The sequence below is a fragment of the Apus apus genome, chromosome 2, assembly GCF_020740795.1.
Source record: "Apus apus isolate bApuApu2 chromosome 2, bApuApu2.pri.cur, whole genome shotgun sequence".
In the NCBI taxonomy this organism is placed as follows: Eukaryota; Metazoa; Chordata; class Aves; order Apodiformes; family Apodidae; genus Apus; species Apus apus.
The window spans coordinates 79560716-79575082 of record NC_067283.1 but is presented as its reverse complement, the minus strand read 5'-3'; the positions used below and the strand labels follow the sequence as shown (position 1 = coordinate 79575082).

The 14367-nt window shown below is 41.0% G+C and overlaps 1 protein-coding gene across 1 annotated transcript in view; it reads right to left on the bottom strand.

Annotated features, from left to right (window-relative positions):
* The window catches only part of MYO10 (myosin X), a 167277-nt gene that overhangs the window by 23162 nt on the left and 129748 nt on the right, over window positions 1-14367 (bottom strand). Inside the window, exons 20-27 of the mRNA XM_051610362.1 lie at window positions 11189-11313; window positions 10917-11031; window positions 7611-7717; window positions 6397-6606; window positions 6088-6127; window positions 4769-5671; window positions 3379-3502; window positions 1835-2078 (exon numbers count right to left, since the gene is read on the bottom strand). Of these exons, the coding sequence (XP_051466322.1) occupies window positions 1835-2078; window positions 3379-3502; window positions 4769-5671; window positions 6088-6127; window positions 6397-6606; window positions 7611-7717; window positions 10917-11031; window positions 11189-11313 (1868 nt within the window). The remainder of the gene's footprint in view (window positions 1-1834; window positions 2079-3378; window positions 3503-4768; window positions 5672-6087; window positions 6128-6396; window positions 6607-7610; window positions 7718-10916; window positions 11032-11188; window positions 11314-14367) is intronic.

Genomic DNA, 14367 nt, shown 5'->3' with positions numbered 1-14367 from the left:
AACGTGACTTCCAGAAAAAGCTGAGCACTCATCTGAAAAACGACATTTTTCTAATTTGTAGTTAGGACATCTAAGTATCGATATATTAAACAACCATGAACCACAGGGCACGAGATTTTTAAGGAAAATTTAAGTATTGCATCAAGTTTTCCTGAAGTTTAAGAAACCGAGTTCCTTTTTGCTGTTTTCCTATATTTGTCTGAAGCTTATTATTTCCTTAACTAGTTATACTTCCTTATCAGCTACACTATTCTCATAAATTTCTATCCTAGAAACAATATATGCAAGCTCTGCTTACCAGAGCTATGAGGAAAATTTATCTGCTATTACAACAAAAAGCTGCAATTCTGTACTCTTTGCTTTAACTTTTCTTCCTTCTCTCCCAATAGTAGTGCTCAACAAAACACCTCCTTGTTCTGTACTTTAAGTGAATCAGCCTAAGATTTATTTATTTAATTTGAAATGCATCCCTAATATGCAGCCGTGAAATATGTAAGTTACATGATCTGTTAGGAATGCATTCAGTGAATATTAAAGTTACCTAGAAAAACTAATGCTTATTCTCATGACATACAGCTCTTTACATACAAGGACCCTTTATTTCAGCTATTTCATACACAAATAGTAACTGTTTGAACCTACAGTTCAAGTTGGGTTCAACAGCCTTTACCTGACCATTTTAAAGGTACGTTCAGCAAAAAACCTGGATAGGGCACAGTCAGTGAAACGTTGTGGTGACAACAAAAAAAGAAGGTTTAAACATATTAGAAAACTATGCTAAATAAATGCTCCAGTACATGAGACACAGTCAAATTCAGTTTCAACCAAACAAAAAGTGGTGGTGGAAACGTCAGTCTCTATTCAGAGATTCACCTGACAGCCAGCAGCCCTTTGGTTTTACAAAAGCAAGCCGGGAAGCTGACTGAAATTATTTACTTTGTCCTGCTTGAAATCAGGTTCAAGCCAGGACTTCCATAAAAAAGTTTAATCTACATTTTCAATTTATTTTAATTGCTCTGTTAACAAAATATAATTAACAAAATAAAATGGATTGTTGCAGATTACAAGGAGCAGAATAGAATCAAGTGTTACAGCCATTTCTGTTTTTCTCTACCTGGGAAGAAAGCTTAGGTAAACTAATATCCAGAAATGAGACAACCAAAGTTAGCACATTAACTTTAAAATTATTTATATAATCCGTAAGTTCATAAAGCATACTGACTGTTTAGAAGGAAAAATGCCATCCCTTAGAAATTTTTTTTGATGCATGCTTCAGGAAGCAAAGAATTTTAAGGCGTAAGAGGCTCTACTTAGGAAAACACAATTAAGTTAGGTTTAGTAATTTTTAATTTTTTTAAATGAATATACACATTTTAAAGACTCTTCTATCACTACCACAATTATTTCAAACATGAAAAGAATCATAAATGCATACAGAAGATAGTGCTTTGACCCATGGTAACAAATATATTGAGGGCCTATTAAGTCCACCCTCTCCATCTAGGTTTGCCTGCAGCTACGGACTTGGCAACGTGCCTCAAATTGCCTTGTGAATCATTACAGACTAAGTAGGGCCTCTAGTCTGGGAGAAAGCACAGATTCATTACAGCAGCAGTTTTCTGAAGTATTTGACACTGGCTGAGCTCTGGAGCACTATCTAGGCTTAAGAGAGAGCCAAGTAAGGACAACACTTGCTTTTAATCACTTCATCACGCACACTCTCATGCTTGCATTCACACAATTTGTCGGCAGAGCACTCAACTTCTTCCCAGATTAAGCCCCAAGGAGTATTGAGAAGGAACTATGGCTAAGACATAAATGCATATAAACCTACTTGGCTGTTCGGACATCAATGGCACCTTTTAGCTTTTCTTCACTGTCATTTTCAAAGTACATCAACCTGGATTGCCTGAGAACAAACCATCGTTTCTTCCAGTTCCTTCTGGAAAGCGTAGATGATCCACCCCCCTTTTTGTGAAGCCAACCCTGCTTAAGTGCTTCCTGCTTGGAACGAAACCACAGGAAGGTCTCATCTTTCAGGACACACCAGCGTCGCTTCCATGTGTTTATTAAGCCACCTGACAAGAAAGACAGATGTAGGTTTCTATGTAGTTAAGACAGTTATACTAGAAAACAGAAGCTGTGACCAAACCTGCACTGGAAGATGCGGACCAACAATGCTGCACTTAAACTGAGTCTCTGCTGTAAGCCACAAAAACAAATAACTCGTTTTTGCATATCCTTAAGGCCACCAATGTTGTTGGTGATCTAAAGACCCTTAAATGACAAATTATAATAAATATCTCAAAAAAACCCCCCATATATGTAACATATATAATAATTTAGACATAACATCTATAAGATAAATAGTAAACTAAAAAGTCTTACTGTGTATGAGAATCAGAGCTCTAACACTGTTTTCAAAGTCTCTCAGAGATACTCTAAGAAAATTTAGAGTTAAACTCTTTACTCTTTCCAGGTTACTAGAAGGCAGCAATGTTCACCTCCAACCCACAAAATCTGAAGAGCTATACTTAGATTATGAAATACACAAGTGTGAGCTTAGTCAAACCAAAGTGTGGCTACACTGTCTGAACTTCTTGTGAGTTCTGTTAAGGTAGGCAATACACCTTCCACTGTAGTAACATCACAGTCATAAAAGCCTTAGCCAAGCTAGTACGTGTCATTCCACAAGAACTTCCTGCTAACTATGTCAGAAAGTAAAAGCCGGGCTTGTGATGACTGCGTACACTATTTTTCACACAAACGTAGCTGTGCACACATTTATCACTGTTCCTATTCCAGGAAAGTAAGTTATGCTACTGTGATGGGTAGCATACAAGTTTTTTTTTCGAGTTTTTGATTTACTATCTATCATCAGAAGATTACGAATCTTAAGCAAAGAACTCCTGTGTATATTATTCTTTCAGAGTCTCTCACGCCCCTTTACTACACATACCCTTTGTGTCTTCTTTCAGATCCAAAGTGAAAGTCGACTGAGGTCAGTAAAACTGATCTGCAATGTAGCATGCTGTCTATGTTAAGAGGTTTTGGGAGCAGGAATCAGCTCTCCTCCAAGTTTGGCAAGATCTAACTTTGGGAGTTGTATTTATACTGGATATTCCATTGTTTATAAGCCAGCAAAGATGTTACGTGAAACAGGCAGCCCAAAATGCTGATGTTCCTTTGCAGATGGGAAGAATGCTGCTAGATGTAAGCCACTGCTTACAAGTAACCTGAGAGCAGCTCTCTCCAGACTTTTCTATTACTCTTTGAAGAATTAGAAAATAGCTTAACTCTACAGGAAATGCAGTGCAAGACATAATAACCATTTTTTGTTTATTTTGTATATTTAGAGAATTCTGATTTACCCAGTACCTTTCATGTATAGAAAGCTGTGAAAGTAGGGCAGGCTGACACAGCTGTAGACTGAATCTCTCCGGTAGGAAAGTTCATCATCTGTGTCAAACCTGGAGTCAAAATCTTCTTCACTGTCTTCAAACTAGAGAGGAAAACAAATAAAGTTGAAATTAATCTCTCAGGAAACAGTTAAGATAAAACTGTTTTAGAAGTCTTCAGCTAAAACATTTTATGATGTATTGGAAGAACATGATTCCTCGCTGGTTTTTGTCCAGCTAACAAAGGAAGGAGTACTCTGTAGGATGTTGCAGCTCGTGTATTTGATTATGCATTAGCCCTGATGTCATGTAACAGATCTGTGAAACAGCTTTCTAGCTGCTCAGGGAAGTTATCCCTTTGCAAGAGCATGGCCAGGGAATGCTACCTTGTGCTACCTCCTTCAGTCACCCAAGTGCTGTGTGTGACAGTTTATAGAAGTCTGGAAAAATAAACATATTCCACAAGCTATGGTAATGGCCTTCCTGCACCCTCACCCCAAATAATCAGAATTTCTGTTCTGTATCTGACACACGCCTGGAGATGTGTCTCTCCACAACAGAGACAGCTAAAAGTGTTCTCCTCTAAGGCAAGAAGTGTCAGCTTATCCCAGGGACCATGATGGCTCTATGACCAGCTTCTGTAAATTTAACTGTAATAGCTATTTTAGTGTTAACATTTTCCTTCTAAATAAGCCAGTGTTGCTGAAATACGTTTTCACCTTCCCAGTCACTGAGACTCAAATAAGTATTCTGTGTGTGGAAGGGGGAACCATATTCTTCCAAAAATATTTGTAGGAGTAAAGCCCACAGTATACTTAGTAGAAAGCCTGAAAAATAGCTCCTCGTTATGAGTATCTGCCTCCAAAATGTGAAGTTTGTCTCTGGGCCATCTCAAAATAGGCATTTCAGGAACTTCTACAAGCAGCTTATTCCACACTGTTGCAACTTGCATGCATAACTGAATCTCATTCTTCTGATACCAATTCTCTACCATGCTATCTGGTGCCCCCTTCCAAATAATACATACACACACAAGAATTTTGCTGAGGAATTGCAACCGAGGCCATGATGCACTGAGAGCCTCACCAAATAACGTACAGTTCAGCCTTAAACCAGACAGAACCATACCCTTACATAAGCCTAGGACTGCAAGCAGCATCTGAGCTGCCTCTCTGACTCAAATGCACTCACCCCAATGGCACTTAGATGGCAACAGACAACTATGACCATCCGCAATCTAAGCAATCAAACTACACAACACAGACAACTCTTAACAGCAGCTTCCACGACTCTGCAGCTGCAGAGTGAAAAGAAAAAAATCACCAGAAAGCACAGGTCAATTATTAGATAATAAAACCAATGATACTTACAGATGACTGAGCTCCTTCAGAGCTAAATCGGTACGCTCCAGAGCTGTTGTATGTCCCCACTGAGCACCGGTAGTCCGGTGACCACTGGCTACTGTGCGAATTAGAGAAGGTCACACTGCTACCAGAAGTAATAGCACCATCTTCATAGTCATCTTGGTCATAATCATAGTCTCCATCGGGAGAAATAAGTTCCATAGAATTTGGGGGTCTACACGATACATTCTCCGGCATGCAGTATGTGGATTCACCACTCGAAGAGTTGTGGAGACTGACTGTATCATGGGTAGGAGGTATAAGCATGGTGTTGCTAGCACCAGGAACTGTTGGCACCACGGTTTCATTCATGTAGGGATCCTCTTCTGAGGAATCATCGCTTGTTCTGATGCCACTGGTCCTTTGATCAGAATGGCCATGCTCACTTGGGTTGGGTGAATCCTTGAATGCATCATCATCAGCTTCAAAGCCCTCATCTACTTCCTCCTCAGGATATGGCTGGCTGAAGTTAAAATTGGGCTTTTCACTGCAGGCATTTCCAGTCTGTTCAGTCAGCTCAGCAGGGTACCCATTGCCCACAGAGAGAGACTTCTCAATGTTTCGGACACATTCATCAATCTCATCAAAGTTCAGAGATTCCAGGAACTCCTGGGCTGCTCGACATGCTTCATCCTCGAGACGCCGGAGCTCCTCATCTCGAAGCTGCTGTAGCCTCTGTAACGAAGCCTCTGTCAAAGACAGCTCCTGCTGCTTCTTCACGCGCTGCAGGTCTTCAATTTCTTTTTCCAGACGCAGGATTTCTTCCACCTGCCTGCTTTCCTTCTGCTTCTCCACCTCTTGCTTCAGCTCTGCCTCCTTCTGGGCTTTCTGAAAGGCGGCCAGTTCCTGCTTCTTTCTCTCTTCTTCAGCCTGCATTCAAAATAAAATAAAGAGAAACTGAAATAAAATAAAGCTCCCCAATGCAAGTTTCCTTTTAAAAATGTATTTATTTCTAAACCACTGTGCTGCCACTATGCTGCTCATTTAAAAGGACCCTTATGTCTAGATCAGAAAGAAAAGGAAAAATGAAAGCTTGATTACATTTGCTCACAGATACTGGAAAGCTCAAGTATATGCTGAAAGTTCAATCTTTGCCAGAAATTAAATGAAGCACGAGATGAAAGAAATTTCCCTGCAAACAACTGTATCAAGTTTCCTTTGGCTTTATCTGCCAACTCCTGCAGTAAGTTTAGTTTAAATGCCACAGATGCCTCTTATATTTTTAATGGCTGGGTTGAGATACTCAAATAAACAGGACAGCTAGGAGCATTAAGAATATAATTTACCTGCTGAGCAAGACGCTCTGCTTCTTGCCTTTGTCTTTCTCTAAAAATAAGGGAAGAAAAGAAGTTAATAAATCAAGCTGAACATAAGCTCATCACATAGCTTTGCTAGGGTAATAGCTCAACTTACAGAGATCATCTATTGCATGAAAAAGCCAAAAATAAGGTCACCAAGGATGTTTATGAAAATGGTGATAGCTACCTGCATCTTTCAGCAAAATAAGCAAAGGTTTCCAAAATCACTTGTTCAAGAATAGCCTGAAATAAAAACCTAATATGGAGACAGAAGTGATTTAAGACCGCACACTGCACCTTTCCTCCTCTTCTTTTCTTCTCTCCTCCTCTTGTCTCTGCTTCTCCTCTAGTCGCTCCCTGTAAATACGTCGAGCAAGCTGGCCTCGCCGCTGCTTCTGAAGGATTATGGCTGCTTTCTTCAGGCACAGGAACTTTTTCCTTCCAATGAATGCTCTGTAGTTCTTCTGTATCACAACCACATAGTAGAGAACCTTTCTATACCGTTTTCTGGGAAAAGAAAAAAAGAAAAGAAGCACATTTCTAAGGAAACAAGGAACTAACCAGCAGTTGCAAGAGATCTTATCATGGTGACCTCCAACATGAGCCCGTGATAGTAAAATAACGTATTATTTCTAGCTCTGTGATGGTTTCCCCATTCTTGTTCTCCTTCCTAGGAGAGGAAAGAAATACTCTCATTTATATGACAGAACTGCCTGTGTCTTCATTAAGGAAATGCACATTATTTTTCTTACATGTTCTTAATGCCCCAACAAGGAAATGCTAAAAGGACAGCTCTGTGTATGCACACATGGAGAGAAAGAATATAAATAGATACACATCCCACATCTCTGAAAAGAAAGATCATGAACAGCAGGATAGCTATGTCATTAAAAAAGGAATATGTTTTTAAAGTAACATACTGGTTGGAATATAAGGACAGGACTAATATAAACATTGGAGAAATCATCATTATGCAAACAAGTGTCCTTAAACTGTCCTCAAGTGATCTGAAGAAAAAGCAGAGAAATTAACAGATGGGATGAGTAATTCCACCTAATACATAATGCACAAAGCCAGGCAAACAAGTGAAACACGAATCAGTTACCTCATGTCATGGTTCTTTAAGAATCAAACTGATTAGTTTTGCCTTCTCTTTTCATACCACGACAAAGCGAAGATAAGCTGAATCTCAGCTGCCAACTTGGGGCAGTCCCACTAGGCACCATCCAGCTAGAGTTCCTATCATGGATCTAATGCCATGATACAATTACATGGATTCTGGCTGACCTCTAAACTTCCATAGTGTCCCTTATTTACTATATTAAAACAATTCAAACTCCATCTTGTTTAATTCATGGGCCTGGTATTTTCAAAAGCCTCTTACAGGATTTGGCTGCCTGGACCCTAGAAACAGTTAGGAATTGTGACAGAAGGGTAAGGATATAACTACCTGACACCCCATCCATTTTATTCCAAAGCTTGATTATTAATATTCTCATCTAGTCACTTACCGGGCTGCATAACCTAAGATGTGCGCTCGGATAATCATTGCTGCCTTGGTGACTTCTACCTCTCGCTGTTTCTCCAACTTATGTTCCAAGGATTCCCGGAGAAATACCTAAATAAGAAAACTTCTGGCTTAACAACTTGCAGAGAGCATCAGAATAAAAGGAGAGCCAGGGTGCTGCCGAAGTCAGTCCCAGCAGCAAGCCTCAGCTTTGATTTTGGAGACAAACATAGCATTTCCTCAACAGAAAAGAAAAAAACCAAAACTTATACCTCTTTACAGAAAATACCTGCAGATGATCCTATTTGGATTTCAGTGGGAAGAGCCCAATTACACTAATGGAAACTTTTATTAGGAACAGGGTTTTTTCAAAAGCAACATAATTACTGGTTTCATTAAACAGCCCTTCCCACCGAAGAGTTGTAGGAAATACCACCGTGGTAACTTAGCTGTTTCAATGTAACATCAAGCTTCACCACCACTTGTTTCAAATGGCATTGCTGTAAGCCTGCAGAAATCAGGAGAAATGAGAGTGGTTCTATATTCAGGTCGACTGAAAAGTTTTCCTGTCATTACAGGGGGAGACAGCTGCCAGGGCCAGACAGCCCAGCGCAGCCCTCCTGCAGACAGACTGTTCCCCAGGCTCTTGTCCCACCAACAGCCTGGATCAGTTGTTGGGACTGCCTAGTGCCTCTTAGAAGCAGCTTTAGCAGACAGCATTGATGCATATGCAGCTAGCCCAGCTTATTTTGCCTTAAATGAATTAAACTGCTTCTCCAGCCAAGCAGTGGCATGGGGGGTGCAGCTTCCCTCTTCTACCTGCCTGGATGTCTTCTCTTCATTGCACACTCACAAAACCATGAGCTATCCTGCTCTACCAGCGCTTTTCCAGGTCTTCTCAGCTTCTACTTTTGAAGGCTAATTCTGCTGGGATCTGTTATAGGTGCCAACGGCCTGGTATGCTGTTGGCAAAGACATGAGTACCTGGAAATAAGACAATTCAGTGACTCTCCTGAGCATCTGTGGTGACAGCCAGCCTGCACACCACAGTGTGGTGAGGAGAAAAGGGCATGCCTCCTCCTAAGGGAGGAGGGCTCCAAAAGCATCTGAAAGCAGGAATGCTTCCTTCAAGAAAGGGTTTTGGATTTTTTCTTGCTTTGACAAAAAAAACAAACCAAAACCATGGACTTTTGGGAGTGCTCATGCAGAGAAAAGGTAGTTTTGTCTTCTGTGTTTCAGGGAGAAAAAAGCCCATCATCAAAGCAAAAGCAGTAGCACTCTGAAGGAGAGGCATAGTTCTGAGTTTTGATTGTAGCTAGAAAGGGATTACATTTCACTACAAGTCACCCAATGCTAAGCAATGTTAAAAGTCCCACAGAAAGTCTCAACATTCTCGTATCCACATTGCACTGGGTTGCTCTTTCTGTATAAAGTTTTTTACTCCTGGAAAAAGCCTTTTCTTTGCTCTACACACACTGGCTTGAAAAACACAACAAAATTATGCTTCAGCAAGGCATTCAGCTATGTTGTGAATAACAGTGGACATTAAGCACATGTTAAGCCCAGGCTAATGCCTTTTCCTGAGCAGGTGCACTGCAGCTTGAGATGTAAAAGACAAGAAAGATTCACACTGAAGCTAAAGCATCACAGTGTTGTCATTACCTCTTTTAAATAGCATGGGCAGGAGAGAGCCCTATCCCATGGTCAGTCTGAAAGCAATGCCCCCTTGCTCCCTCCTACAATAAGCTGTTCATGAAGACTTACAAATGTGGAGGCAGCTCCTGTGGGGCTGCGGGGGGGTGAGCCCACGTCCCAATAAGGGAAGTTAGAGCAGGTCTCTGGCTACTGTCAAGGTCCTGATGAGCACTTCATTAAAGAAATTTTGGGCTCTCACAAATCTACGACCCTCAGATGCTAAAGCATTGTCCAGAGTCTGGGCATAAATACTGTTAACATATTACATCTGAAAGTATGATGGGAAGCACAACCTAGCTCTGTGGTCTCATCACTGTATTATTTGTAAGCCATTGCACGTAAAAGCGGGATGAGAAATACTTCAATTGCCATCTGAATATTTCGGGTTCTATCTCTTACAGTAACTGTAAAACAATTAAATCAACTTTCCCAATAGAATCTCTGAGGCTCCATAAGCACACAGAGGAATGAAGGAAGCCTTTCAAAACTATGCAGCTGTAGGGAGAAGAGGATGAGGAGGAAGGGTGTTCCACACAGAAAGCATTCAGATTTCACAAAAAATTTTTGCTGCCTGGTAATGAGATTTTTTTTCACAATTCTAACAATTGACAGGAAAACTGCATGTGTAAAACATAATTCAGCAAACTTCATTTCTGGATGCCTTTCTTGTTCTCTCTCCATTACAGAAGCCCTGGGAGTGCTAAGAGGAGTTACCAAGAGAAAACCGAAGAGAAAGCCAATTGCAGAGGCCTGGGGGATTATCCTTGGCAGTGATGGCCTTATGTTTGTAATCCACTCTCTTGTCCTTTGCACCAGGTGTTTTCAATATTTAGGAAATCTCAGATCCCACAGTGGGGAATCTTCTCCTGAGTATGCAATACTTTCTCATCATTTGTTAAGTCCAAGAGCACCAATTCACAAGGAGGGAAGCTCTGCACACAGCTGTTATTCAAAATCAAACTTGCAAAACAAGCATGCAAAAACACCTGGATTGTTTTATTTCTCAAATTAAAATTCCATTCTTTTAATTAAAATAACTTGAACTTTTTTTGGAAGAAAAAAAAAACAGTTGTGGGCAAATTTCAGGTGGTTCAGTAGGACACATACTGAAGTCTAACGTACCTCAGAGTAGGATGGCAAACACACTTAGAGCTCAACTCTGGCACATGAACATTGGCTAAAATTCCTCCCTGATTTCAGCCACTGAGGAGGTACCACACAGATGGATCTGGTAGTATGAGCAGAGCTCCCTGCAGAAGTGTTACCTCACATGCTCCATACTTCAAAAAATGTTAAGGTCCAGCTACCACCTTTAAGGTTCGGATCCTCACCAGGGCTATCGCTTGTGAGCAGTGGCAGAAAATTCAAGTGGACTCTTTCTTCAGGAGTAAAATCACCAGAAAATGTCTAAGTTCCTTAGACAGCAAATTCCTCAGCACAAGGACTTGTTGTTGCTATAAGGGTTTCAAGAGCACCAACAGGCATGCGCAGCTTCTTGTAAGGCCAGAAGTAATTACCATTACAACTACCTCTCTGCAGCTGTGCAGGCCAAATCCTGTCCCCTCAGCTCTGTACACGCAGCAGCCCCACACTACGCACAGACAGACTATGTTACCTTATTTTTTCCAAGCTGCCATTCAGTGCTTGTGTTGTCATACAGATGAAGCAGGACGGCACATTTCTCATTTAAATCTTCAGGCAGAGTTAAGTTTCTCATGAGGACTTTATACCTGGCAACCAAAAAGTATTTCTTACTTAATTTAAAAGACAAGTTCCATTTTTGCCATGTGAATTTTTGTCATTAGATTTTCACTTTACTCCTCAACATGGGAATGCTGATTTGGTACCCATGACTCGCATCTGAAGTGCACAAGTCAGAGTGTTTACCTTTTATAAAAGTCTTGAAAGGGCCTGCGGACTGGGAAGCCAGCCCTCCGAATCCTGACTGTCTCCAGCATCCCGGAATAGCGCAGCTGGTTAAGCACCACCGTCTGATCAAACTGGTCTGGCATCTAAAATGAGCAGGTTCAAAAAAAGGATTTTAATAGCAATGGTTAGAGATGTCAGGGCAAATAAACAAGGGCAAATTATATGAATCTGCAATGCACAAAGGCTAAAAACTGGCTACACCATGTCTTAAAGGACATTAGCAGTTCAGAACATAAAAAAATATATCTACAGGATGGAAATAAAGGGGTCATTACACATTATAATTTCCATAAACACAACATTTACAGCCATTTAATCCAATCAGCTCTCTCTTGCCATTTATCATATTTTTGCAGGCAATTTGCTGTGCAGGAAGAAATGACAGAAAGAAGCAGAGGCAGCTAACAGCTATAAGCTGGACTTGTGTTTCTTTAGCAATTGAATTTACAGTCCCTGTAGATAATCCCAAAAGTTAAAGATCCACAAATACAGTGGTATGATATGGTTTTAGAAAAAAACAGCAAAACCAGAAGGGCAGAAAACATTTTAGTACAGTGACAATTCATCTACTATGGACAGTGATGGAACCTCAAATCTAAAATAAGCTGTATTTCAGTGAATTTCTATTTGCTGCTATTCTGAACAACAAAAATATTTTCATCTGTAAACACAAAACAAATATTTCTGCTTATCTGACACAGATTTACCCTAGTTTGCATGCAGTTCTTTTGGCATAATTTTTCATTTAGAAAACTTATCAGATAACCCTAGCCTAACTCAGTCATGAAAACCTCTCAATACTGATCAGTTTGTTCCTGCCCTTGGATTCCTGGGAATCTTCCTGTGCCATCTCAGAACCCCCTGGAGTTACCCATGCTTTCACCACACTTTGAGGTAAACCAGCCACAGTCACACAAAGCTACTCAAAGACAGTGGCTAAATAAGTTGTAGATGTCTCATCCTTGGAAACATTCAAGGTGGTGCTAACCACTACCTTGCAAAACCCTGGCAACCCTGATACCAAAATAACACCTCATGTAAAGACATCATTTAATTAATCAGCTCCAAAATCCACTTAACTGAGCTACAAACTGTCCTGCACAGTCATTTGCAGGGCTGGAGCACAGTGCTTCGTGTTTTCAAGAATTAGTTCAGAAGGAGAGATCTCCTAGACAAAGTCAATGGTTTATATAAGACGTGAAGTTCTTCAGCTGATAGAAATGACAGCAAGGTCAAGCCCTGAGCAACTGTAAATCAGAGCACTTTCTTTGTATTTACTAACTCACTTTAATCATGCCTCCTGTTCAACTTACCGAATAAATGATCCCCCAACATTTTCACTTCTCAAAAGTAATTTCAGGAAAGCACAGGCTCAAAACTTAATGAAAAATATCTAGTCCAAACTTTTCCATTAGTGTTTTCATGCAGAAAAAAAACTCCACTGTGTGTCAGTGATAACCCAGGTTTGTTAATTAGGCAGCTTCAAGAATAGTGATAACTTAGCTTCTACCTCCCTCCTTTAAAAGGCAAAATGTCTAAACCAAAATGTTGCTATTTTCCCTTTCATTAATTTCTCTTCTGGAGCAGAGGTGGGACACCCCTCTGTAGGTGCAGCAGCCCTTCGGTACAGGCAAGTGATTCCCTGGCACTCACAATTAACTCTGGCAGTGAAACACCTCCCAGTCCCTTCCTTTGGTGAAGGGGCTACAGTTCATAAGGAAAAACACCACAGCCCGGCCCTTCCACCACAGTCAATAGTACTGAACAAAACCAAAAAGAATTGGTGTTCTATGAAGTGCCTGCTCACCTGGTGAGACCTGCCCTGCTGGGGCAATAAGCACTGGGTGCTGGCATGACCAGATCCAGCCCAAGCAGGTGGATGGGGGCTATGGAGAAATTCAGTCATGACCAGCAGTTGCTTTTGCCTTCTCTCTGAGACAGATGGTTTGCATTCCTGGGAGACTCAGGAGTTACATCTACTCTGTGCCACCCTGGCTGTTGTTATACTAAAGGCTCTGAGAAATGTGATTTAACATTTTTATTTCCATACCTAGGCATATAAAAAATTAATGTTCCAGAGGGAGGAAAAATGTTTTTGTGAATGATACAAGCAAACTCTTCTTTCTCAGCAAGGTGTTTAATTTGGATTTTGCCACCACCACTAAAACACACCACAAGCAAAATCTTTGTGTGGTACTGAACGGAGTGTCAATGCTTACAACGAAGGTATCAACAGTCATGACTGGCATTGCCAACAGCTTCCCTACGTGCTCACCCTACAGCATTGTTAGGCAACCAGCCTGGCAAAGCTGCCCTTGGAATGTACACCGTGCACACTGGCCTGCCAGTTTCTGTGCAGGAGGCTGATGATGCCAATAAGAAAGGGAATGTCTAAACACAGGTGTGTGCACAAACCACGAGGAAAAACATATTCATTTTTTGCCACATGTAACTCAAGGCTGATTCGTGCCACAAATGGACAGAGGTCAACACACCTATTTTTCATTGATACTACACATGCTTTCAGTCCTTTTTATCCCACCCATACTTGTTGGTTCAAAAGATGAGGTTCTTCACAAGACTTGCAAACAAACCAGTATTTTCGGGGCACGGAGGCCAGGAAGCAGATGCATGCATGGGAGTGGGGATGCACCAATGCCAGGCAAAACTCTGGTGACACTATAGTCGTCTCCCTCACCAGGCAACCTCACAATTTGCAAGGGAGCACCTCCTGCTTTGAGACCCAGATGGCTGCTGCACCACCTAATCCTTTTATTGCCAGCCCCAGGCACTTAAAATGTCAAAAGCCAGACAAAAGCCTGGCTCTAAAGCTCATGTTACTTTTTTAAAAAAACTTTTCTCTTTCCATCCCTGTTTTGAGTTGCAGAAGAAGAGGCAACATTTTCATGACCTTTTCCCAGCAATTACGTAAGTCAGAAACAGCTCTGCTGTCACCAGAAGCCGGGACTTTCACACACCTTACCTCAGAAGCCTGCATCTTAAAGAAGAGAATGAAACACTGTAAGAGATGGTGACACGGTATCAGAGCAGGGCAACATAAAGACCATCACCATTTTAATTATCTAAGCATACTCCTTCACTTTAAATTTGTAATTATTTTTAATTACTCACAGACA